General features: G+C 39.8%; 1 protein-coding gene across 4 annotated transcripts in view; it reads right to left on the bottom strand.

Annotated features, from left to right (window-relative positions):
* LOC149197884 (Tetratricopeptide repeat (TPR)-like superfamily protein) overlaps positions 1-24605 on the bottom strand; it is a 235322-nt gene extending 210717 nt beyond the window's left edge. The window contains exons 1-2 of one of the 4 annotated variants that reach the window (XM_089406016.1): positions 24347-24605; positions 23979-24247 (exon numbers count right to left, since the gene is read on the bottom strand). In XM_089406016.1, coding sequence (XP_089262142.1) covers positions 23979-24191 — 213 coding nt within the window. In that variant the 5' untranslated portion in view covers positions 24192-24247; positions 24347-24605. Of the gene's footprint in view, positions 1-23978 lie in introns of all 4 variants that reach the window. The other 3 variants (XM_089406018.1, XM_089406017.1, XM_089406015.1) reach the window with 3 other exon arrangements.
* Positions 24606-25135: the final 530 nt, after the last annotated feature.

Below are 25135 nucleotides of genomic sequence, written 5' to 3'. Positions count from 1 at the left end.
GGGAGCGAGAGCGAAAACGGGAGCAGAAGCGACATTTTCAGAAGCTCCAGGTTTGAGAGCGAATCCCAGAGGAGTTCAACAACCAATGTCACTAACATCAAGGTACACAGAGGGATTGGTGCTCTTGATTAAATACGAGTTCCATACCCTAATACATGACAAAATTCAATGGAAACATTGCAATCCTCCAATCCTAAAACCCTGAAAAAATGATAAGTCTGCTGGATTTTGAATGAAATCTAAAATTCTACTTTCTCCATATGAAATCCAATGAGGCTGGAACCACTCTTAAACATCCCGAGTCATTTCATGGTAATGTTAAAAATTTAAGTAAAAGGATGAAAATGAAGATTAAGGAGAATGTCACTTTTACTTTAAGAATTTAACATTACCATGAAATTTGAACATCATATCAATACTAGGAGAGGGGAATGGACCCCAAATAGCACTTAACCAATTTAGAAAACACCTTGGAGTCCCCAACAATCAGCCAAATGTTAAAAAGTTAAAAAAAAAATAGAAAAATCGTTGTTTCTTTGGGTGACTGGCTGAATTTAATGACTCGGCCGAGTCATGCAATAACTCGGCCGAGTCAGTCATGACTCGGCCTCCCGGACTGGTTTTTCTACCGGGTCACTCCTCAAGGCTTCAACTCGGTTCGACTCGGCCGTTTCGGTTTCGAAACGGCCGGTTTGTAAAACAATGGTCATATCTTGACCACGATCGAACCTTCATAGAGTCAAGAAATAGAACCCTCGCGCGCATCTTGGTATACTTGGATACCCGCGAAGGATTGGAGGAGAAGATTACCCTGCACTGGGGGAAATTTACAAGAGTGCAGATATTGGACTATGAAGGGGTTCCATTTCGATGCCGCCGCTGCCACAAGGTGGGGCATATATTCAAGGACTGCCCCCTCAACAAGAAACCGGAGGATACACCTGCGCCATCAAATGTACCTTCGAGGACTATCTCGCCGGCCACCCTGCGTACACCGGCGCCAGGACCTCCCATCAACAATCCTCCAAATGTATCAGGCGTCATTCGCAGAACTCTCTCGCCGCCGGTCACCAGATCTCGGGCTGCTGCTGAAGCTGCCATTGCTTCAGGTACATCTCTCTCTCCTCCTTTATCTTGTATTTCTCCTTGCTCCTCATTGCATATTCCATCCATGTCTGTTGCATATTGCACTTTACCCACTTCCCCTGTCTATGCTCCATCGGCTCCCTCCTTGCATTCTCTCCCCTCGCCCTCCTCATCTCCATCCTCATCTCGGGGGTCAAAGCATCATTATAATCTCCGCCCTCGCAATCATCCCCATGGATCCCATTTAAAAATTGTTGGTTTGGGTCTTGTAACTTCCGGGTCGACTCCCTTGACTGCCCGAGGGAGAAAATCATTCATGTCTAAAGCCATCAGGCGTGCTGGAGCGGAGGTGGCCTCTGGTCGCCAATCCACTATTGACGGGGTACTTAGAGCAGCGAACACCCCTGGCAATCTCCCTCCATGAAGTGCCTTTCTTTTAATTGCAGAGGCTTGGCTAGTGCCTCGAAGAAGCTAGCTCTGCATAGACTATTTGAGACTGTTCCTGTAGACATCATTCTCCTCAAAGAAACCCTCGGATCGGCTGACCCTATCTCTGTTTCTTAATCCACTATTATCCTGGGATGGAAGTTTTTGGCTATGGATTCTACTGGTAGATCGGGGGGCCTCGCGATAGGCTACAATCCATCAACCATCAAAGCACAAGCTACCTGGGGAGGACAGGGGTTTATGGGCATAGACTTCTTCTCGGCCAACCTAGGGTACAGCCTTAGGGTTATTAACATCTACGGCCCCTGTCAACAAAGGGAGAACTTTTGGCATCATTTGCTGGGACTATCCATCTTCTCTGCTGACAACATCATTATTGGGGGTGACTTAAATTTCTCCCTGGGATATGGTGAATCTTGGGGATCCATGGCTCAAGTAGACTCGATCACAGGTTATATGTCTGACCTTCTGGAGAGACATAACCTGATTGATGTTCCTATGCACAAACCACTCCCCACTTGGAGGAACAGAAGAATTGGAGAAGTTGCACTTGCCCGCAGACTAGACAGATTTATCATGAAAGGTCCCCTTATTCAACAGCTGCATTTCTACAAACAATGGGTTGGCACAGGAGGCATTTCGGATCACTACCCTATATACCTGGAGATCTTGGGACCTCACAAAAAGCCAAAAGCCCCATTCAAGTTTAATCATGGTTGGCTTCAAGATCCTTCATATATCAATATGGTTAAGGAATTTTGGACTTCAAACCCGATTGATAGGTCAGAATCCTTGGCAAAAGGTTTCTGCTCTAACCTATCTCAGCTCAAGCACCTCTCTATCAAATGGGCAAGATATAAACATCAAAAGGAAAACTCAGCCCTTCTACTCATTGAATCAAAACTCTCCTCATTATTGGATGAACGTGGTTTAGGGTTTTCCACAGCTGAGGACAAAGCCCACCTGGTGGATCTAGAAAACCAGAAGTCAAAGATTTTAAAAGACAGAGAGGAGTCCATTCGTCTTCGCAGCAGAGCCATTTGGTTAAAAGCAGGAGATGACAACACTCGGTTTTTCCATAACTATGCAAAAGGTAGAAAGGTCAAAAATACCATCTGGAATATCCTATTGCCAGAGGGTGGAGTGGCAGACTCTTTCAACAAGCTCTCACACCTGGGATCTTCTCACTTCAGGAACCTCTACAAACAACCTCCTGGCTCGACTATTGCTGATATTATCAACATTGTTGGACACTTCCCCAGGTTTGTAAATGAGGATGAGGCAGAGGCATTATATGATCCAGTGACACCTGGGGAACTTGAGGGCACTTTAAAATGGTTCAAAAAGGAAAAAAGCCCGGGTCCGGACGGTTGGACCATTGAATTCTACATTGCATTCTATGAACTTCTCAGCCATGATTTACTAAGGGTTGTGGAGGAATGCAGGGTATCTGGGTCACTTTACAATGCCATCAATTCGACATTCATAGCCCTTATTCCCAAATCGAACTCCCCTTCCTCCTTTGATGATTACCGCCCCATTTCTCTGTGCAATGTGCTCTATAAGATCATCTCCAAGATCATTGCAAATCGTCTCCGACCCATCCTGTCCCGTCATATTGCCCCTCAACAATTTGCCTTCCTTGAACATCGTCAAATCCATGAAGCCATCGGTTCGGCACAAGAATCCCTTCACACCATTTGGACCAGACACCATAAAGCCATTATCCTAAAGATCGATTTGGCTAAGGCCTTTGACCGTGTCAGCTGGCTCTACATCAAGATGCTCCTCATCCATCTAGGCTTCCCCAACAATTTCATCACCTGGATCATGGCTTGCATCACCACCCCCACCTTCAGTGTTCTGATCAATGGGTCGGCATCTCAGTTTTTTCACTCTGAACCAGTGAAACAGGAATCGGCGATTTTCCCGATTAATCGCGATTCCCACTCGGATCGGCCACGAAACGATCAGACCCGAATCTTCCCGAGTCATATCGCGTTGACCGAGTTTGACTGGTGGTCAACGCGATTTTGACTCGCGCGTCTGCCGATTATTCCGACTCTGCGTTTTTTTTCCGAGTCCCGCCAAAATTTTTGGGTTTAGGTTTATCGGGTTCTGGGTTTCTGTTTGTGGCATTTATCACTTTATCGAGCTGTTTCATGATTCATACTCCCGCGTCCATACTCCCGTGTCTAGCGTCCAGAAACCGCACAGTCGACACCCCGCCGCAGAGCCTCGAAGCTTCATTCGACGCCGCATTGTTGAGAATCGATAAATCCGAATCGTATACCTGCGCAATGCGTGAGCCTTCAGGTAACTCCTCTCGCTATAATATATATATATATAATGATGAATCATTGAATCGTGTGCAGCCGCCAGCGTGATCAGGTGCTGCAAATCGCGATACAGGCTCAGCAAACTCGCAGAGAAGAACAGATGCACTATTTCTTCCGCCACTAATGAGCTTTGTTTTGGAGTGATACGATATTATTAATATCGATCACAATCATAAGTTTCAGACCTCTTTTGAATGAATATTGCTGCTTGCAGACTTCGGAATCCGGATAGATATTATCTTTGCCATAGAAAGTCTCCATCCTCCTTTTCAACACAAGAGACATGATACATCCCTTAGCTGTGCCTTGGTTCTGATTCTAAATGGATTGAGATTTTCAGCTTCTTTTGAGGCTCTATACTATCAACCCTCTAAAATTTAAAAGAAAACTAAAATCCCTTTTGAAATAAACTCACCTTCTTTAAACTGCCTTCTTTTCATGATCCAATAAGCTCCAATCTCTGTATTTTGCAATCACAGGCACATCCTCCAGATTCACATGTGCACTAAAAGTTTCAAACTTCTACAATCTATTACAGATTTTGTTCTTTAGTTCCTTCTGTCACCTGTGCACATCTCTTAGGATATTTGATTTTTTTGAGTTTATATTTTGTATGTTTGCACTATACAGGCATCTATTTTTCTGTGTTGCCGTTGGATTGTGGGCTGGACTTGTGATTGGTTACAATACAGAGTATTACACAAGCAATGCCTATAGGTGAGTCTGATGGTCTCATCTTTTGAAATAATAAAATCTCTAAATGACGGCAATTTTGATAGGTCGATGATGACTGATTTATTGTGTCTGTAATATGTATTGCAGTCCCGTCCAGGAAGTGGCCCAGTCCTGCAGAACTGGAGCTGCAACAAATGTCATATTTGGGCTGGCTTTAGAGTCTAAAACCCATGTCATGACTTGATAGTTGATACCATGTAGGAAAATATAAATACAAATAAACACAAAATGCACAACATAATATTTTATTCAAATGCAGTCATTTGACAAAATGATGTAGCTCACATTATATTTCATACAGAAAATATGCAACATCATATTTTATTCAAATGCAGTCATTTCATAAAATGAGGTAGCTCACACTATATTCCATACCAAACGTAGTAGTGTTGCCTACCTAACTGCCATCACTAATAACTCCACCTTAATCTATAGCTGATCACTTAACATAATGAGACCCTTATTACACGTTAAAGTCTTAAACTTTGACTCCTAGTATTGGAGTGTTAATCCTTCAACAACGCCCCCATGAGGTAGAGTCATCCTTCAAAATTTTAAATGAATGTGACCATGAAGATAATCATATGATATTCTTATTTAATATGAATGATTAAACTTTATTTTAAGATATGCAATGCCACATAAATAATAAATATATTTCATTGTGTTATGTTTGGTTGCAAAGTGTTAGAAATTAGAATGCATCTGGTGTGAATCTATAATATTTACAGGATCATTCCAGAATCTAAACTCGACCTAACAGATCTCAAAGTTCCTTTGCTTAACTATGTTATAAAACTTTTCCTTCTTCCCTGCCTCTTGAAGTAACTTACCTCTTTATCATAGTTCTGATTCTGGCACTTTCTTGGTGTGCTTTTGTGCCAATTTTTAGAGCTCTGTTGTGCTCCATTGAATAAAACCAGGGTTCTGTTGCCTGCATGTTTTCTGGTTTTATTGAAAGACAACATTTCTATATGTGCACCGACATCTGTCTTCATTTAATTTTTTAAATTTCTAGCATATTTTAAATTTTTGGATCATTTTTAAATTTGATTTTTTGTTGTCTTTCACAGAAGCCACAAATTAAATAGAAGCCAGACTCCAAATCTTAACAGAAGCCACAAATTAAACACAAGTTCAAAGCAACAACAATGCCGAGAGAGCGGGACTTTGCTTGGGCTTATTGTGACAAGATTCCTGGAAAATCCATGCTCCTTTGTAAATTTTGCAAAAAAGGAATGTAGTGGAGGCATTTATAGATTCAAGTTCCACCTTGCACAAATACCTGGCCATGATATAGGTCTTTGCGGCAAGGTTGACGACAATGTCAAATACCAAGCAGCCTTGGCCCTTGATATGTTAGAGCAGCATAATGCCAAGAAAGCAAAGCAAAATGCTGAAATAGGAACTGTTGGAGTTGATACTTTTTCTGCCACTAGCCCCATGTCACCTCAATCTGTTGAATCCTCAATGCCGTTCCCAAGTTTTCCACACATGCCTCCAAGGCCAAGTCAAACTCAAAGCCATGCGAGTCCTTCAACTCCTTCCTTCAACACTGGAGGTGGAAACATAAACACCTTTTTTGCTCCCCGCACAAAACCCGGTTCCCAACCTACCTTGGATAGCACTAGTTGGAAAAAAAATATCTATAGTCAGGCAAGGAAGGCCATTGCTAACTTTTGGTACTATTCTGACATACCTTTCCACTGTGCCAGAAGTCCCTTTTGGCAAGCTATGATTGATGCAATTGCTGTTGCAGGTCCGGGGTTCAAAGCCCCTACATCAGAGAGCCTTAGGACAGATATGTTGTTAGAGAGTGTTGAAGATGTCATGCTTGTGCTAGCTGAGTTTCGTTCATCATGGGTAGAAACAGGGTGCACCATCATGAGTAATGGATGGACAGATCAGAGGAATAGAACTTTAATAAATTTCCTTGTATCTTGTCCCGCAGGCACAATGTTTCTCAAGTCAGTGGATGCTTCAGATAAGGTTAAGACTGCCCAACTTATCTGTGAAATGATGGAGGAAGTCGTTCAAGAAGTGCGAGAAGAAAATGTTGTACAAATTGTCACCGATAATGTGCAGCTAATTATATGGCTGCTGGTAGACTTTTTGAGATGAGGCACCCCACTATTTTTTGGACCTCTTGTGCTGCCCATTGCATAGATTTAATGCTTGAGGACATTGGTAAGCTTCATTGGATACAAGAGGTTTTGGAGAAGGCAAAATCCATAACCAAATACCTATACAACCACACTATTGTCCTAAACACTATGAGAATATACACTGAAGGTAAAGAAATTGTTCGACCTGCAGTGACTAGATTTGCAACAAATTTCATATCTTTGCAATCTGTGGTTGAGCAAAAGATAAATCTGAAGAGGATGTTCTTGGGACCTGAGTGGATGGGATCTAAACATTCCAAGACCCCTGAAGGCATCGAAATTGATGCACTTGTGTTTAATGATGGCTTCTGGAAAGATGCCGAAGAGATTATTGCTGTGACAGAGTCCCTTGTTAGAGTTCTCAGGTACTTCAAGTCTTTTAACTTTTTCATTTTTTAAATTTCATTTCAAGCTTCTTTTTATTTACAATGTTTCATATTTCTTTAAATTTGAATGCTTGAACTTTCAGGATGGTTGATGGTGACAAACCCGCTATGGGTTACATTTATGAGGCGATGGATCTCGCAAAGGAGGCCATCAAAAGAAGATATGGGGATGATGAGACAAAGTATATGCCTCTTTGGGACATTATAGATGCACGTTGGGATAGGCAATTGCATTCCTCCTTACATGCTGCTGGGTACTTCTTAAACCCACAATATTTTTATGATAAGAGCAAATTTAATGAGGATGGGGAGGTTGGCAGAGGACTTATGACATGCATGGAAAGGTGCTTCCCTGATCCAGAACAACAAAGTCGTGTCTTTTCCCAACTACAAGATTATAGGGCACCATCTAAATTGTTTGCCTATACCAGTGCTATAAGACAAAGGTCTAAGATGTTGCCAGGTACCCAGCTTGAAGGCTTCATCAATTCATTAAATTTGTTTAAACTTTATTTTGTATGTTAAATGTTTTATTAAATTTTCTTTTCTTTTTAAGTTTTTACTATTTACTAATTTAGTACTTCTAGTCTTCTACTCACAAACCCTTACCACTTGATAGGTCTTTGGTGGCAAAACTTTGGTAGTGATACGCCAGATTTGAAGAGATTTGCCATTCGAATCTTAAACCAAGCATGCAGTGCTTCAGGTTGTGAACGCAACTGGAGCATGTTTGAGAAAATACATTCTAAGAAGCGCAACCAATTGACACAAAAACGCTTGAATGACCTTGTATTTGTCCATTACAATCTACAACTTCGCAACAAACAAATACAAGGTGAGATTCGAGAGCTTGAATTTGAAGGTTTCATAATCTAGTTCGTACTTTAAAGTTCAAACTTCAAAGTGAAATTTTAATTCACATTTCAATGTCTCATGATAATGACAGGTATGGATCATTCACCAATCGACCTTGAAGAGATAGATTTGCAAGCTACAAATGCGGCAGACTGGGTTCAATTAGATGAGCCTCCTCTTTTCAGCCTTCATGACTTGGAGAACTTTGAGAGTCAAGCAAGCGAAAGAGTGGAAGGAATCGCTTCTAGTTCTCACTCTTAAGAGTCTTAGACTCTTAGTTGCTGATTTTTTTCTGATTAGTATGCAGTTTTTAACTTTTTTGTAAACTTTTAGAAGCATATGCTTCTAAGGACTCAAGACTCAGTGCTTTGGATCATGTTTGGACTCATAACATATATGAGATACTTATTTATTCATGATATTTTGGACATCTATTGATATTATGCATTGTTTGGACATGCCTTTACCCAATATTAATGAAAAATGGTTTTTTTAATTCAATATATGTGTATATTTTTATTTAATGAATTCAACGATTTTTTCCCGATTTTTTCCCGATCCGATTAAAACTCTTCGCTCTTTTGCCTCGTCGATTTATTGCCAATTCCGAGTCTGGTAACATTGCTCTGAACGAGGTCTCAGACAGGGCTGCCCTCTGTCTCCCCTTCTTTTCTTGATTGTCATGGATGGTCTGAGTCGATTGATTGCTTCAGCTAAGAGAGATGGGGATCTTTGTGGACTCAAAATATCTGATGACTGCTTTCTCACCCATCTTCTATTTGTGGACGATGTCATGATTTTCCTTGATGGCAGCATCAGGGATTCTCGTACATTTTCAAAAATCCTCACCCTTTTTTCATCTGCCACTGGGATGCTTGCAAATCATTCAAAATCATCAATCATTCTTTCCAGAACTTCAATCCATGAGTCTCAATTCGCTCGACAGCTGTTTCCATTCTGCATTAGTCCCTTAGATCGTGGTCTTAAGTATTTAGGTTTCTGGATCAAGCCTGTCAGCCAAAAGATAGCCGACTGGATTTGGCTCGTCTCAAAACTGGAAAAGCGGCTCAACATATGGAGTCACCGATATCTATCCAGAGCTGGTAGACTTGTATTGGTTAAATCTATTCTGGAGGCAACACCGGTCTTTTGGATGGCTCTTGCATGGATTCCGAGAAACATCTTGGCACGGTTACACCAATTATGCAACAGATATCTTTGGAATGGGAACCAGGACAAACGGATATTTGCATGGGTGGGATGGAAGAAGATAGCGCTGCCCAAAAAATGGGGAGGCTAGGGATTAAAAGACCTGCCCACATTTGCACAGGCTCTTGCAGCAAAAATGGGGTGGACATTACTCACAGGTCATAACCTCTGGACTAGCATCACATATCACAAATATATTTGGCCTCTGCACATAATGGATTGGATCCGGCTTCCAAATTGGCCCAAATCCGGCATCTCATCTGTATGGAAAGCACTTCTAAACTCCATGCCTCTCATCAGGGAAAACCTGGTTTGGAAAATTAACGATGGAACATTGGCTCGTATCGGTACAGACCCATGGAATGGGTGTGGAGGCAGACACCTATTATCTGAGGCTCTCATACAGCACCTAAATTCACTCGAGATCAAAGTTCTAGCTGACATCGCAGATCCACTCAATACATCCATTTTTGAACAACACTGGAAATCCGCACTTCAGCTCAATCTACCACCCCGCTGGCACCAGGAATGGACTGATTATATAAACGCATTGTCAGAATCTCACATTAGGATCAAACAGGGTCCGGATGAACTTATTTGGCATCAATCTGAGAATGGAATATATACACCAAAGTCGGGCTATTTAGCGCTGATCTCTCATAAGGTACCAGATCTGATCTCATTCTGGTGGAAGGCAATATGGAAACTCACTGCGCCTCCACGGACAAAACTCTTTTTTTGGTGTATTCTTAAAGGTATAGTTCCCACAGGTGAAAACCTTATGCACAGAGCTATTTACGGGCCTACCTGGTGCACTCTATGTAAATGCACAACAGAATCGATTCTTCACCTGTTCCTGAATTGCACAGCCTTGATGAACCTGTGGCAAACCGTATCCGCATCTATACACTTTTCGGGCTCTTGGGAAGGCGATGATATTAACAGAGCTTGGGAATCATGGTATAACCGACACAAAGGAACTAAACTACAGAGCCTCCCCATTATTATTAGCTGGTACCTCTGGTTGGCTCGGAACCGGACTATATTTGATGATAAACCTGTGAGCTGGCCGCATCTATCTGCTCTTATTATATCGGCTTATAATGATATGCCTGAGCCTCCCCAACCACGCACTCGAAGACCCCGCGACCCTCCGCATATCGATAAGCGTACCCCTTGGGCCTTTTTTGATGGTGCTGCCCAGCAGCAGGGGTGCGGGGGTGGTTTTATCTTATACATCAGCGAACAACATTTCTATAAAGTCCGGATGGGTTTGGGGATTGGCTCAAATAATTTCGCTGAACTCATCACTCTTCGTCATCTCATGCATTTTTCATTGGGACATAATTGCATGAACATTCATATTTTTGGAGATTCGAAGATCATCATAGATTGGTTCAACAATATTATTGTCTGCCACACGTACACTCAGTAACATATTGGATGAAATAAATATATTGAAGACACATTTTATTGACATCACTTGCAATCATATCTACAGGGAACACAACAGCAGTGCCGACCAACTTTCCAAGGAGGCCACGACATTCCCCCGAGGAGAGTGGATGATCCAAGAGCAGCGCGGGTCAAATGCATATCAATACTATCATAGACCTTATATAGACCCATATTACCATAGGGCGGTTAGCCCATGAGCTGCAATACCTGACAAAATTTTTGTTATTTTTGAACAGTTTTTGTATACAGTGGACAGAATCTTTTCTAACAAAGCCCTGCGTGGCAATATGTACACATAAATAGAACAACTATAAATGAACATCCTGCGTGATGTTTCGGGTTATATACTGATATTATAGATCATATACAGAGCCCACAGAAGGCTGATAGACTCTATAGCATATGCATAATGCATCTACAATATGTAGTTTTTCAAGTTAATGAAAGATTACGATTTTTCCAGTGGAAAAAAAAAAAAAAAGAGAAGGTTGATGGTTTGAAGACTGGAATATAGTATATGTATTTCGATGGTGCATACTCTAAGCATGGAAAGGGTGCTGGAGTGGTGCTTAAATCTCCCCTTGGTCATTTTTTTAAATTTGCCTATAGATCGGAATTTGAAACAACCAACAATGTGGCTGAATATGAAGCCCTTTCTTGGGTCTTGAGTTGGAAAGCGATCTAAAAGTTAAATTGTTGAGTATCAAGGGAGATTATGATCTTGTCATTTAGTAAGTCAAAGGTAAGTTTGCTTGTAGGAATGATAAGCTGAGGAAACATCAAAATGCAGTCTGGGACACTATGGAATTGTTTGATGCGCTTAATAATGAGATTGTCCCTAGAGAAAAGAATAGCCATGCTAATGAGCTTGCAATGGCGGCATCTACTTTGCAAATGTCCGATAGAGTGGTGGATGATAAGGTTCAGATGGAAGTAATCTTGAGGGCTTCAATTATGGATAATATTGAGCATTGGCAAGTTTTCGATGATGAAAGTTATATGATCTGTTTCCTCAATAACTTGGATGAATTCGAGGATTTTAAGGTTGGCTGCAAGGAGGAGGTATGTGATTTTACTAAGTATGAACATGTAACAAATCCCACTCTCAAGAATATTGTAGCCTTGGAGCAACTCTTTGATAGGCATGATGCCACAAAGAGGAAAGAAGAAAAGAAAATCGATCCAGGGGAATTCTTAGAAGTAAATATCAGTGCCTCAGATAACCCTAAGATTGTTAAGATTGGTAAAGGTACTAGTGAAGAAGAAAGAAAGAAATTGATCGATTTACTTCATGAACATAGAGATGTCTTGGCATTTTCTTATGATGAGTTAAAGGGTTATAGGGAAGATGTTATGGAACATACTATCCCTTTGAAATATGAAAGTGCTAAACCATTTCGTAAAAAACGTAGGCAAATCAATCCTAAGTTGATCCCCTTGGTTCAGAAGGAGATCCAAAAGATGCTCACAACGGGAATTATCGCGCATACTTGTCATTCTACATGGTGTTTGAATTTGGTGATTGTTAGAAAGAAAAATGGATCGATTAGACTTTGTGTTGACTTTAGAGACCTTAATTTAGCTTGTAAGATTAATACTTATCCTTTGCCTAATATGGAAACTTTATTGCAAAGAGTGACTGGATAAGGCATGATGTCATTGTTAGATGGTTTCTCAAGTTACAACCAGGTCTGGGTTAAGAAGGAACATACACATAAGACAACTTTCACCACACCATATGGTATGTTTGAGTACATAAGAATGCCTTTTAGGTTGACCAATGTCGAGAAAACTTTTCAAAGGGCTATGGATTATGCCTTCAAGGGCTTAATTGGTAAAATTATCGAGATAAATCAGGATGATCTTACAGTGTTTTCTAAGGATGGAATTAGTCACATTGATCATCTAAGGCAAATCTTTGACACGTGCAAAGAATATGGAATTTCCTTGAATCTTGCTAAGTCTATGTTTGGAGTAACTGAAAAAAAAGTTGCTTGGTCACATCATTTCTAAAGATGGGATCAAGATTGATCCTGAAAGGGTTGAGGCAATCCAGAAGATTCCATTGCCTATTAATATTAAATCCCTCTAGTCCTTCCTTGGAAAGGATTAATTTTCTTAGGAGGTTTATTCCAAACTATGTAGAAGTTGTTAAGCCTATTCAGAATCTCTTAAAGATAGATGTGAAATTTAAATGGGGAGATGAGGGTAGGAAAGCTTTCCAGGAAATCAAAGGTTCTATTGCAAAGGCCCCTGTTCTTGTTAGCCCGGATTATTCTAAGGAATACATGATCTTTTTTTCGCTTCAGAAGATACTATTGCAGGTGTGTTGCTTCAGAAAAATAAGGAAGGATATGAGCAACTGATTGCTTTCACGAGTGTTGAAAATGCAACAAGAAAATCCTAATTTAATTTTGTCTTTGAATTAAATTAGGAATAAAATTGTAATTCCACATCTCATGACAACTTGTATTAGTTAACTAAGTTAATTTGACTTAGTTGGCTCATTTAATTCGAGTTGAGGGCCTAACTTGAGTCATGTAGAGTGTCTCCTACATTATAGGAGCCTTGGTTGAGTTTATTTTAACTGAGTGAAAGTCAATTAAACTAGTTCCAACTCTTGGAGGAACTAGTGGGAGGTCCAGTAGTGTGGTGTTGCCTGTAGTGATCAACCAGCAAACTGATGATTCACTCATAAATAACTCACACGTGTCAGATTTGAGAGTTACCCAGTTGAGATTGGAGTTCAGGACAGTGTACTATCAGTTGTATAATCATCTGAATTGTACAGGTGGTGCATGCAGTCACCGGAAGGCCTATGAAGATTGCGCAATTCCAATTGAGGGGGCTAATTCCCAAGGAAACAGCGCAAGGAAATAGGGATTGGGCAAGCAAAAAATTGGTTAAGTATTGGTTTGGACTTGTCTAGGAAGCTGTGAGACAGATAGAGATAGTGCAAAGGTTGCTCGGGCTTGATCTTTTCGTCCACCTGCGATCAAAAAAAATTCGGCTTGATACAGTGAGATATTACCACTGATTTTATGCTTAGAATTGCCCACAGATGTGTCTCGGCCTAGTCTCCCACAAAACCTCCTTTCCTTCTCTACCTTTTCCTGCCCAAAACAGTCACAATAACAGACCTCAAACCTTCGTCCTTCTCTCCTTCGCTCAAGCTTCTAGGGTTGCGGCTCCTTAAGGATATTCGGACTCCTATTTCAGACTTCTCATGAGGAATGAGTGCCTTGATTGGTTGCCAAATGAGGTGTCTCACATCATTTATTTATGTGATCTATGGGTGGCACAACTAGCCCTCTTCTAGGGCTCTCTAAAGCAAGGCCGACTTGACTTTTTATGCCTCTTTGCCCACACATAAATAAAAAATTAATTTCTGCTATTTGGCATATGCTCTCTTGGTGCTTGAAGTTGCTCCTTGCTTCTCTAAGGGTGCTCTTTCATCTCCAAGGGTGCAAAACCCCCAAATTTCATCATCAAATTTCATCTTGGTTTTGGCCCAACTCCTTTGAGTGCAAAACCCCCAACCTTGGGTTCTTAGCCCACAAGTGCCTTTGTGGTGCCAATTCCTCCACAACCCTGTTCCTTAGGGTTTTGAGTACCTCCCAAGCTACCAATCTTAACATAAAGTCACTGTCACAAGGTCACTACTATCAACTGTCACTGTCACTGTCACAGGGTTACTACCATGTCAAGTCATATAATATCATTGTATAACAATATCTTAGGTAATCAAACCCTAGCTTATCAACATCAATAGTTATAAACAATTATGCCTTTGTTCAATCTGCACATCAACAAGATCACTCTCCTTAATGCTATCCTATTCACTTCATGTAACCAAAACACTTTTACAACATGCTCTTTTACTTCCAATAAATATTCTGAGTCAACCCTGATTGCCTGGCATCTTTTGGTTTTCAATTTGAATCAATAAAACTTACAAAACCATCCATTAAATTAATTATTCGACAAAATTCCTGTTCCATGATGCAAACTACAATTTACAGGAAATTGGCACTGGTTCTACAGAATGACCACCAGATTCTGACAAAGTTACTGAAAATGCTAATTGTTCGACAAACTTACAGTGAATAATAAAAATAAAATCAAACTTGTCATTTTCAACCAAATAAAATTAAAAAAACGCATGGTAACCACTTGTCAATTGATTATGTGATTATGTGCAAATGTATGGGAAAAGATATCCGCTTTTTTACTTTCACTGCTACAAGGGGAAATTATACTTCTGTCTTTAACATTTACTGGAGGACTATTTAACATACGGTGCTTCAATCATATCCATCACTATATACATTCTCTGCAGGTTAAAACAATGGCCTTGTTGCTCACTGCATCCAGGCTCCGGTCAGAGTAAACCCCATTGTCACATCATCTTTTAAACAATAATGACTTCAGACCATGCACGCACAGTTGTATCTCAACTATGTATTGTTTCGGTCCTCCATATACCAATCGCATGTGAATGTAATCATAGCATGTGTTATTCAATTCGCACGTTGCATCTATGCACACGCACCATGCCCAGATCATATATGCACAATCATTTGTTAGAGCGTACTAGTCACATTGGCTCGTGCTTGATAGTGCCACAAATAAGTCCAGACTTGCCCACAAAGATCTCTGATATTTACAGTGATGAATTCAACTTGTGGCTGCCAAAAGAACCATGGTCTGGTGCTTCTATCTCTTGTATGACCAGAGCTTGGATTTACACACAGCACAAGCTCAAAGAAATACACGATCCTTGTACTCCGCACGTGTATATACATTTTGTTCTCAATTAATCGCACTCCTCCTTCAGCATAATTTTTGGATTCAAACCTCTGAATTTCCTGTGGCAGTGAATTTTTACAACCGTAAATTTCAGGGATTCAGCAAACTAAGACTTTGCGTCTGGCATGGATGTGCAGCAAATAAGTTTCAGACAGAGATCATGCCAATACCATAGATAGAAGACAAAAATTATGATACAAAATATTCGCTATTGAGACCTCCTTATTCATGCTCAAAAATTAGACATCTTTCTCAAGCTTTGAATCACCACAGAAGTAAATAAGTCCAGATATGCTCAGAAACCAACAGCTACGGTCTTAAGTGCGAGTTTGTCCTTCTTGATTTCCAGAATTTTATTTGGGCCGCAGAAGATTAGTTGAACTGCAGCTTAATGCTATTCACATAAAAGTAACCTGTAATCAGTATTTAACCCAAGCAAATCCCTTGATCCCAGAAACCATAACCCATGCCAAAAATCTTTCTCAAACTGCCTTTCGTCTAAACTGCAACACTACACAAGGACGCAAAGCATTTAAGAGTTTACTTGATTTTATGTGCATTCAAATCATTAACAAGGGAAAGCAAGACAATATCATTTATATAGTTTTTCTTGAGAAGTCAACGAAAAACAAAGATATCTGCTTTTCACTTCCGCTGCTGCGAGAGGAAATTACAATTCTGCCTTTAACATATACTAGCAGATTATTTAACATACAATGCTTCAATCATATACACCATTATATTCATTCTACGCAGGTTAAAACAATGGGCTTATTGCTCACTGCGTCCAGGCTCAGGTCAGATTAAACACCATAGTCACATTATACGTTACACTGTAATGACTTCAGACCACGCACGCACAGTTGTATCTCAACTACATATTGTTTCGGTCCTTCCATATACCAATCGCATGTGAATGTAATCATAGCATGTGTAATTCAATTCACAAGTTGCATCTATGCTCACGCACCATGCCCAGATCATATCTACACAATTGTTTGTTAGAGCGTACTGGTCACTTTGGCTCGTGCTTGATAGTGCCACAAATCGGTCCAGACGTGCCAACAAAGATCTATGATATTTGCAGTGATGAATTCGACTTGTGGCTATCAAAAGAACCATGATCTGGTGCTTCTATCTCTTGTATGACCACAACTTGGATTTACACACACAGCACAAACTCAAAGAAAGACACGATTCTTGTACTCTGCATGTGTATATACATTTTGTTCTCAATTAATCGCACTCCTTCGTCAGCTTTATTTTTCGATTCAAACCTCTCAATTTCCTGTGGCAGTGAATTTTTACAACAGTAAATTTTGAGGATTCACTAAACTAAGACTCTGCATCTGGCACGCATGTGCAGCAAAGAAGTTTTAGATAGAGATCAAGCCAAGACCATAGATAGAAGACAAAAATTATGCTTCAAAATGTTCGCTATTGAGACCTCCTTATTCATGCTCAGAAATTATACATCTTTCTCAAATTTCAAATTGCCACAGGGGTAAATAAGTCCATCCTGCCCAGAAGTATGAGGTCAAAGTTGGTCAATGGTATGATCTGCCACAGAAAAATTCATCTTGAAGAACTCGGCCTCTTTTCCTTAGATTTCTCTCTCTTTCTTGCACATGTGAACAGAAGATAGAAGTTTTGTGTGATCCGAATTGATGCTCCAATTTTGTGAGGTCGAATTGCAATATATAGTTATTGAAAGAGCTCAAATAGGTGTGTCTTTTCACTGAGCCAACCTGTACTTCTTGGAGGGCCGACATGACTTTCGAAGACAATTTAAATTCAAAATTTCTTCTTTTATATTTCTTTTATGATAGGATTTGGAGTAGCTGGGAATACCGACCGTAGCTACCCCAAAATTCATCAGAGGTTGCCCAAGCTAGGGATTGGAGACCATTGGCGGTCCTAGCTTGTGATAAGCTTTTACGATTATCTTGTACCAGTTTGGAATAAGCTGTTGGTATGTACTTGTAACTTTGTAAGTTCATAACAGTATGCAGATTTTGTTAAGTAATTTCACAAACATATAGAAGATATGAGGAGAGACATGTGTTCTAATAATCTGTTGTAATTAAGTAACTTCAAATCCATTATATGTTGGGATTTGTGCCCTAAGGGTTGGAAAAAAAATTCCCATGAAGTACAATTGTTTAGTGATTCTTTTCTTGGGCTGCCTTGTATATTTGGTTGAACAGAAGTAAAATATATACTGCTGTAATTTTTATTTCAGATTCATCCCCAAGACTGAAAGTTAACAAGAAATCAATCTGGGAAGACTAGAGGTTGAGGTCAAATATGTGAATTTGCATAATAAGGTGTATTCTCAAAATTTACAACACGAGAAATAGATCCAAGGAACCTCAATTATTAAAATGAAATTAAGTTAGTGTTTTGAAGCTGAGATTTTCAGCATTTCCACATATTGGTGAATAGTAGGTGGCCTTTTCTTGGTCTTGTATGGATTTGGATGCAACTAATCTGAACCCCCTTCATTAATATTCCAGACTTTAACTGAATTGTAATCTATGTTGCACGGGGACCCATCCCCCCCCCCAAAAACCCCTTCGTCCCATGCGTCTCCACGTTCCGGGGACTTAAAAACGCCTAGGAAATGTTCCAGAATGGCAGGGGACCCCATTGGGGACTCGGGGACTTTTAAGGCGTTCCCAATCTGTCCCTCGCTCAAATCGGGGACTTTTTTGATAAGTTTCCGCCGTCCCTTGAAAAATCAGGGACGTTTGACCGAGCAATAAACAAACATTAAAAATTAAAATCTTTCATGCTATATCTAAATCCTACGACGCCATCTAAACCCTACGCGGCATAACATTTCAGATTTCCTTATTTCTCTGAGCGACGAGGGCTGAGCTGCGACGGCATACCTTTTTAAGTTTTACTGTTTTTTACTCAGTGGTTGCGGTTCACAGCGTACAACATTCACAGTGGTTGCGGTTCACAGTTGTCGCTAAGTGGTATTCTTCAACGGTGCAGCAGCAAAGTCGTATTCGTGGTTCCATCTTCAACAACGCACAGGTATGTCGACTCAAAGCATTTGCCAATTGGCATTTACGATTTACATAGAGATTAATTTCTCGGTTCTGTTATCCAAGAATTTATTAAATTTACCAGTGCCTTGTGCCTTTGATTTGTATACTTTCAAGTGAATCATTCATAGTTAGTAATATTTTTACGGTTTCTAGATTTATGGGTTGGGTCATTTAAATTTTCGACTGAATGATTCATAGTTGACAATGGACATTACTTTTGTTTTTTATTTAGTAAAAATTAATGGAACAGTTTTGAAGTAAATCAGTCTCTGTTGATCCATGAGAAAGGCAAATTTCAATAAAATTTTAAATATATACGCAGAAAATTATTAATTCAGCCCATACATGTAATTTTAATCACTTACTCATCATCGAGATTTGATAGAAAGATTAAATTAATAAATTTACAGTCTGATGTCTTCTGTATTGGGACAAAACTGGAAACAAATATGATAATAAGTTGCTACAGGTGCAGCGTATTATTCCTTGAGCTGCTACAGGTGCAGTGTTTTATTCCTTGAGCTGCTTCAGGCGTATGGGATGACGTTCCAAATCTGTATACTTCAAATGTTTATTAAATATTTTGTTCCAAATCTGTATAACTATAAATATGGGAAACGTCATCCCAAATCTGTATAAATCAGCATTGCCTTGAAGTATAACTGTTTCCCATATTTAAAATATATATTTCAGCCTCATGTACTTGAGCTGCTACAGGTCTAGGGACTAATGTTTCAAATCTGAAACAGTGGCTTCTTGGTTCAGCACCTCGATCCCCTCTTAACTGGTGGCTGGTACCAAAAATTACTAGATATTTCAAGGGTTCGGTCCCTTCCTCCTTCATAGACAGAGATGGATAATGAGCGGCAGCTTGGTCCACTTCTGCTACAATAATATGGCTCAATAAGATGTTAATTCTGAGGCCAGTTTCAGCTCTGTTTCTCACAGGAAAAACACCCCTGTTCAACTCTGATTACACACACCCAAAAAGACAGCATGAACCTCTCACTTTACACACACAGCAAATAGAAAATTTTAATTTTAAATAACTTTTTAGAGTTTGAACAGAAGCATCTTTTATTTTTCTTGAAATCATGAATTCCAATTGTTTGAATCTTAATCTTACAAATTCTTTTGAATTTTCAGATGGATAGCTCTTCTTCTCCATCTCCTCAATCTGAAATGAGGTCACCTCCAAATACAATGCCCGATCCAACTGAAGACTCAGCGTACAATGCCATCAATGTGAAGAAACCATTGCTGCAATATGTCAAGAAAATCACCCAAAACAAGAAGAAAAATAGTGGTGGTTCACAGCAGTGGTTATGCAAACTTTGCAACCATGTATTTAATGGAAGCTACACTAGAGTTTACCATCATTTATTGGCTATTACAGGGGATGGAGTTAAAATATGCACTTGCTCACTGGAGAAAAGAGTTGAAATGACAAGGCTTCACATGATTGCCACACTTGCTCATTGGAGAAAAGAGTTGAAATGACAAGGCTTCACATGATTGCCACAGGTGGGACTATTATGGAAGAGATAGAGGAGGACAGATCTTCCATTTTTTAAAAACCAAGAGTTCTCGGTTCAATGGAGTTCTCTCAAGGAGCAGTCAATGACAATGATGAACTTGATTCAATTCAGGGTCCTTGTAACACTATGACAAGTAGGAAAGCTGCTGTCATAGAGATGTTCAATACACAACGCAAGGATGAGGCAGATGATGCAGTGGCTGAATTTTTCTTTGCTAATGGAATTTCATTTAATGCCACCCGTTCTCCTCTCTACAAAGAGATGATGAAGAAAGTCATTGCTGCTGGCCCATCATTTCAACCCCCTGGTTATAATAAAATGAGGACAACTTTGCTAGATAGAGGGGTCTCAAAGATGCAAGGGTTGATGGAAGGCCTTAGGAAATCATGGGTTTTTTATGGATGTTCAGTTGTCATGGATGGCTGGACAAATATTCAACAAAGGCCTTTGTTGAACATCATTGTCACCTCTCCAAGTGGGCCCTATTTCTTAAGGGCAATTGATTGTACTGGAAAGTTGAAGGATGCAACTTTCCAATTTGAGGTATTGAAGGATGCAATTGAAGAGATTGGTCCTACAAATGTAGTTCAAGTTATCACAGATGCTGCACCAGTTTGTAGGTCTGCGGGGTTAATGATTCAAAACAGGTATAAGCATCTATTTTGGACTCCTTGTTGTGTGCATGCTTTGAATAATGCACTCAAAGACATTGGAAAAATTTCTTGGATCACTCGCATTATTTTGGATGCAAGAGAGGCACAAATGTTTATTTGCAACCACCATGCCTCTCTAGCTATTTACAAGATTTATGCAAAAAAACAATTCTTGAAACCAGCAGATACAAGGTATGCCACCTATTTTATTCTTCTTGATCGTATGCTAGAGGTGCAACAAGCCTTAAAGGCCACTATTATCAGTTCAGAGTGGTCTACATGGGGGGAATCCAAAACAGATCAGGGAAAGAAGATAAGACAAATGCTTTTGAATGAGGAATGGTGGCTTGATGTGAAATACATTGTCTCTTTCACATATCCAATAGTGGAGCTCATAAGGTATGCAGATTCAGATTCCCCTAACCTTGGGGAAATATATGAGTCAATTGACAGCATGATTGGACGTGTCAAGTCCATTGTACGTCAGAGGGACCCCTCTTTGGAATCTTTTAATGAAATCCAAAAGTTGATAGAGAAGAGATGGAACAGGATGAACACACCTCTTCATATGGTTGCTTATGCACTTAATCCAAAGTGGTATGTGGAAAGGGAAGGCAGAGTTGCACCAATAGATGATCCTAAAGTGAAACTAGGATTTATTGATGCCATACAAAAGATGTATACAGAGGAGCAAGCAACCATAATTCGAGAACAATTTCTTGACTTTGCAATGCTTAATAGCCCCAGTTTCACTATTTCTACAAAGAAAGATTTGATGGGTATGGCACAAAGAAGTCCTAGTGGATGGTGGAGGATGTATGGGGACCAAACTCCAGAAATATGCACACTAGCTATGCGTTTACTATCTCAGGTTGCTAGTTCCTCAGCTGCAGAAAGGAACTGGTCCACATATAGTTTTATCCACTCTATTAAGAGGAATAGGCTTACCTCTAAGAGAGCGGAAAAACTAGTTTATGTGCATAGCAGTCTTCGTCTTCTTACAAGGAAAACACCAGAGTATTTACAGGGACCAGCAACACAATGGGATGTGGATCCTGAGGATCCTTCCCAGATTGATGATGAGGTGGATGATCCATCTCTCCAGGGAGGATTGGTAAATGTACCACTAGATGGCATTGACTTGCAGTTGCAGGGCATTGATGATGATGACAGAGAAGGAAGTGAGGCTCAAGCATTTTTGGACAGCATTAATGCAGAGGATCTAAATTTATGAGTAGCTTTAGCCTTCATGATAGTATGGCCATTGAGTCAGGGACTTCATTGGCATTTTGTGTACTTAACTTATTATGATGCATTTTCCATTTGGCACTCACAATATGTATTATTTTGAATTTGGATTCTGGAACTATCTTATACATTGTTGTTTGGACCCCTTAAAGTGTTATCTTTTTGGTTTTATATTTATATTTTTAATTTTATAATTACTAAGATGAATAGATTTCTTAACTAGTTAGTGTTTATTAAATAATTCAATGTGTTCTACTTATCAAGTTACCATTCATGTTTATGGCATATGCATATTATGTTTCAGTTTTTTTAGTTTAAATATGTATTATTTTTAAAATTTTAAATATATAAAATTGTCGTCCCCAACCTACCATCCCCTGAAAATTTGGGGGTGCGCTCTAGCCGTCCCAGAAACTCGTCCCCCCATTCCCGATGTCCCCCCGTCCCCAAACCCGATGCAACATAGATTGTAATACATCGAATGTAAATAGCTATATTTAATTGGTTAGGTACGAGAAACCCACCAAACACTTGCATCCATCTTGTGATGTGTCCTGCTCGCCTATTGGGCTATCTATCTTTCTATGTGCAATGATTGGTATTTCTTGGAGTTGGCTTTAGAACGATAACTAATAATAACATCCAATACCATCGTCTAACAGTTTTCAGACTAGTCGCTAAACCATTTCTTGTCCTAGGCAGGTTTTCAAGGAACACAGGTTCACTTAGTGGTATGCTGTAGAATTGCAACCCCCGTATAGTTGGATCAAAATCCTCGAAGAGAGAAAATGTATAGCACGGGAGCATCCCCCTTCCAACAATAATCCTGGGCAGATGGAATTCCAACCCAATGTCAAATAATGTGGGTCCGACTTATTGAGAGAGCAATAAAATTCTCGACAGTGAGTCCCCGCTCCAGGGAAAATGGATTGAAGAGAAAAATAGAAGAGCGGCACTGCTCAAGATAGAGACCCTCCTGTCGTAGAAGATTTTACCAATTGGGATCCAATGTCTTCCTTTTAATATGGGGACACCAATTTTTCATCGAAAGGAAAGCCAGTGGACAGAATCGAGGACTCTGGAACCAAAACAGACTCCAGATTAGGTAAGTCATATCAAATCTGTTTATAGCAACACTTGCTATAAGTTTATTTTGCCAATCAGGTGTAGTTGGAGCGTTGTACTTCTAACCGTCTCTTAAATAGGAAATGTGGATTTGTTCTTGTTTCTAATCAGTACAGCCACCTTAAGGACATCTGCGTTCTTCTTATTCCTATTCAGCATTGCCACCTTGAAGACATTTGAGACAAGCACACTGACTTGCATAACGTACTACCCGAAACCTAGCTAGGCGACCTATTTCTCGTTCTGTTCGCATTCCCCTTCTCGCTCCCATGCCCATTACCATTCCCATCTCGACACTAAACTAGTGCATAATATACGCTAAGAGGGGGAGTGAGTTCACACTCGAAACCAACTAGCCCCAATCATTGTTCCGTTCCCGTTCCGCCTTCCATTTCCCTTTACAACTTGCTGTTTACACAAGGCACCACCCCATTCCTCCGTGGAAATCTTGGTTGTCCCTGTACGGATCAAAGTGCCCCTTACTTGTGCTTAATACACTGTAGCACCACGACGCAAATTGCTAAAGCAAGCACCAACCAAACTTTACCCTATATTATGCAAAAAGGAAAACGGGCCTTGAGTGAACAAAACCCAAAAGCCGCCTTTGCAAATGTTACGACATTGTCTGAGATTCGCATATCTGTGGCAGGCCTTCAGACTCGAAAGTATTTCACATTCCACGTTTATTTAGGAGTATGTGCCATAAACACCGTGTGCATAGATATTTTAAGATTAGACCAGGATTTTCTTAATAATTGCAAATTATACAGGTATAAATTAACAGTGAAGGGTTTTCTTAGTAATTGCAAGGGAAATTCATCGAAAACTTGAAAGGTCTCCACATAGGGGTAAAAATATGTACTTACTGCGCGCTCGAGATGAATTTTCGTGTGTGTTACGTTGTCCGTGTAACTCAATAAGAGTGTTGCGATGCAGAGGCGAGTTTTGACCTCGATTATTGGCAGAAAAGAGACCTGGCTTTGACAAATAGCTTCCAGACATTTAATCGCAGCTCCTATGTTCCCACTCTCCTCCTGTTTCTCCGCCAGATCCCATAAACCTTCAGCTACTGCCTCCATGATTCATATGAGCCTTGTTTTCACTGTCTTTTAGCTAGTTGCAACCGGAATTCATCCTGCAATGTGATAATTGGAGCAGAGAATTTTATGTCTCGTTGCATTTAAGCACTGATCTTAAAATCCAGCCAAAATACAAAAAGGAATGAAACGCGTACAGCGTCCAGGGTTAAGAGTGCGAACAAACATGTTGCGACCGAGTGGCACTGGGGTTTATAGCGAAACGAATTGCTCGAGGTTTTCTTTCAAAGGGGATTTTGAAAAACCATATAAATGTGGTCGATGACTCGACGCTGCACCTACGCCTACGAACGACGAACTTTTGCAGTTCGCTTTGACTTCAGTGGGACAGCAGAATCACCGCGTCCAGTGTCTTTCCATTATATACACTTCTAAATGGCTCCAACAAAACGGAAGAACTCCATGAAGTGATCTATCCTTGATTACATTTTATTTTTTAAATATTTATAAATTTTATTTTATTTTTTCCTTTATATAAAGGAATCTATAATTAATTAAAATTAAGGTCAAATCTGTATTAGCTACCACTATATTCTTAGTATCAAGAGCTACCCAACCCAAACCAACACGTTAGCAAAATACAACCCATATATATAAAGGAATCTATAATTAATTAAAATTAAGGTCAAATCTGTAGTAGCTACCACTATATTCTTAGTATCAAGAGCTACCCAACCCAAACCAACACGTTAGCAAAATACAACCCATATAATGTTAATTTGAATTGGAACCATAGTATGTTAGAATTTTTTGGTTTGAGATCTTCCAATTTTACCTCATTTTTTGAGTGAATTTTTTATAAAAATAATTTTATCTTTTTTTAATCAATAATTTATTATATTAATAATAATTATTTCAAGTTTTGTTAATATAATCTTAAGATTTTGATGATGAACAATATCATTATATACAACTAACTTAGATCT

This window comes from Pinus tabuliformis, chromosome 2_2 (genome assembly GCF_031772625.1).
Source record: "Pinus tabuliformis cultivar Carrire ecotype Pingquan chromosome 2_2, CPIR1, whole genome shotgun sequence".
Lineage (NCBI taxonomy): Eukaryota > Viridiplantae > Streptophyta > Pinopsida > Pinales > Pinaceae > Pinus > Pinus tabuliformis.
Note: the sequence above shows the minus strand (reverse complement) of the source record. Positions and strands in the feature narration are given on the sequence as shown.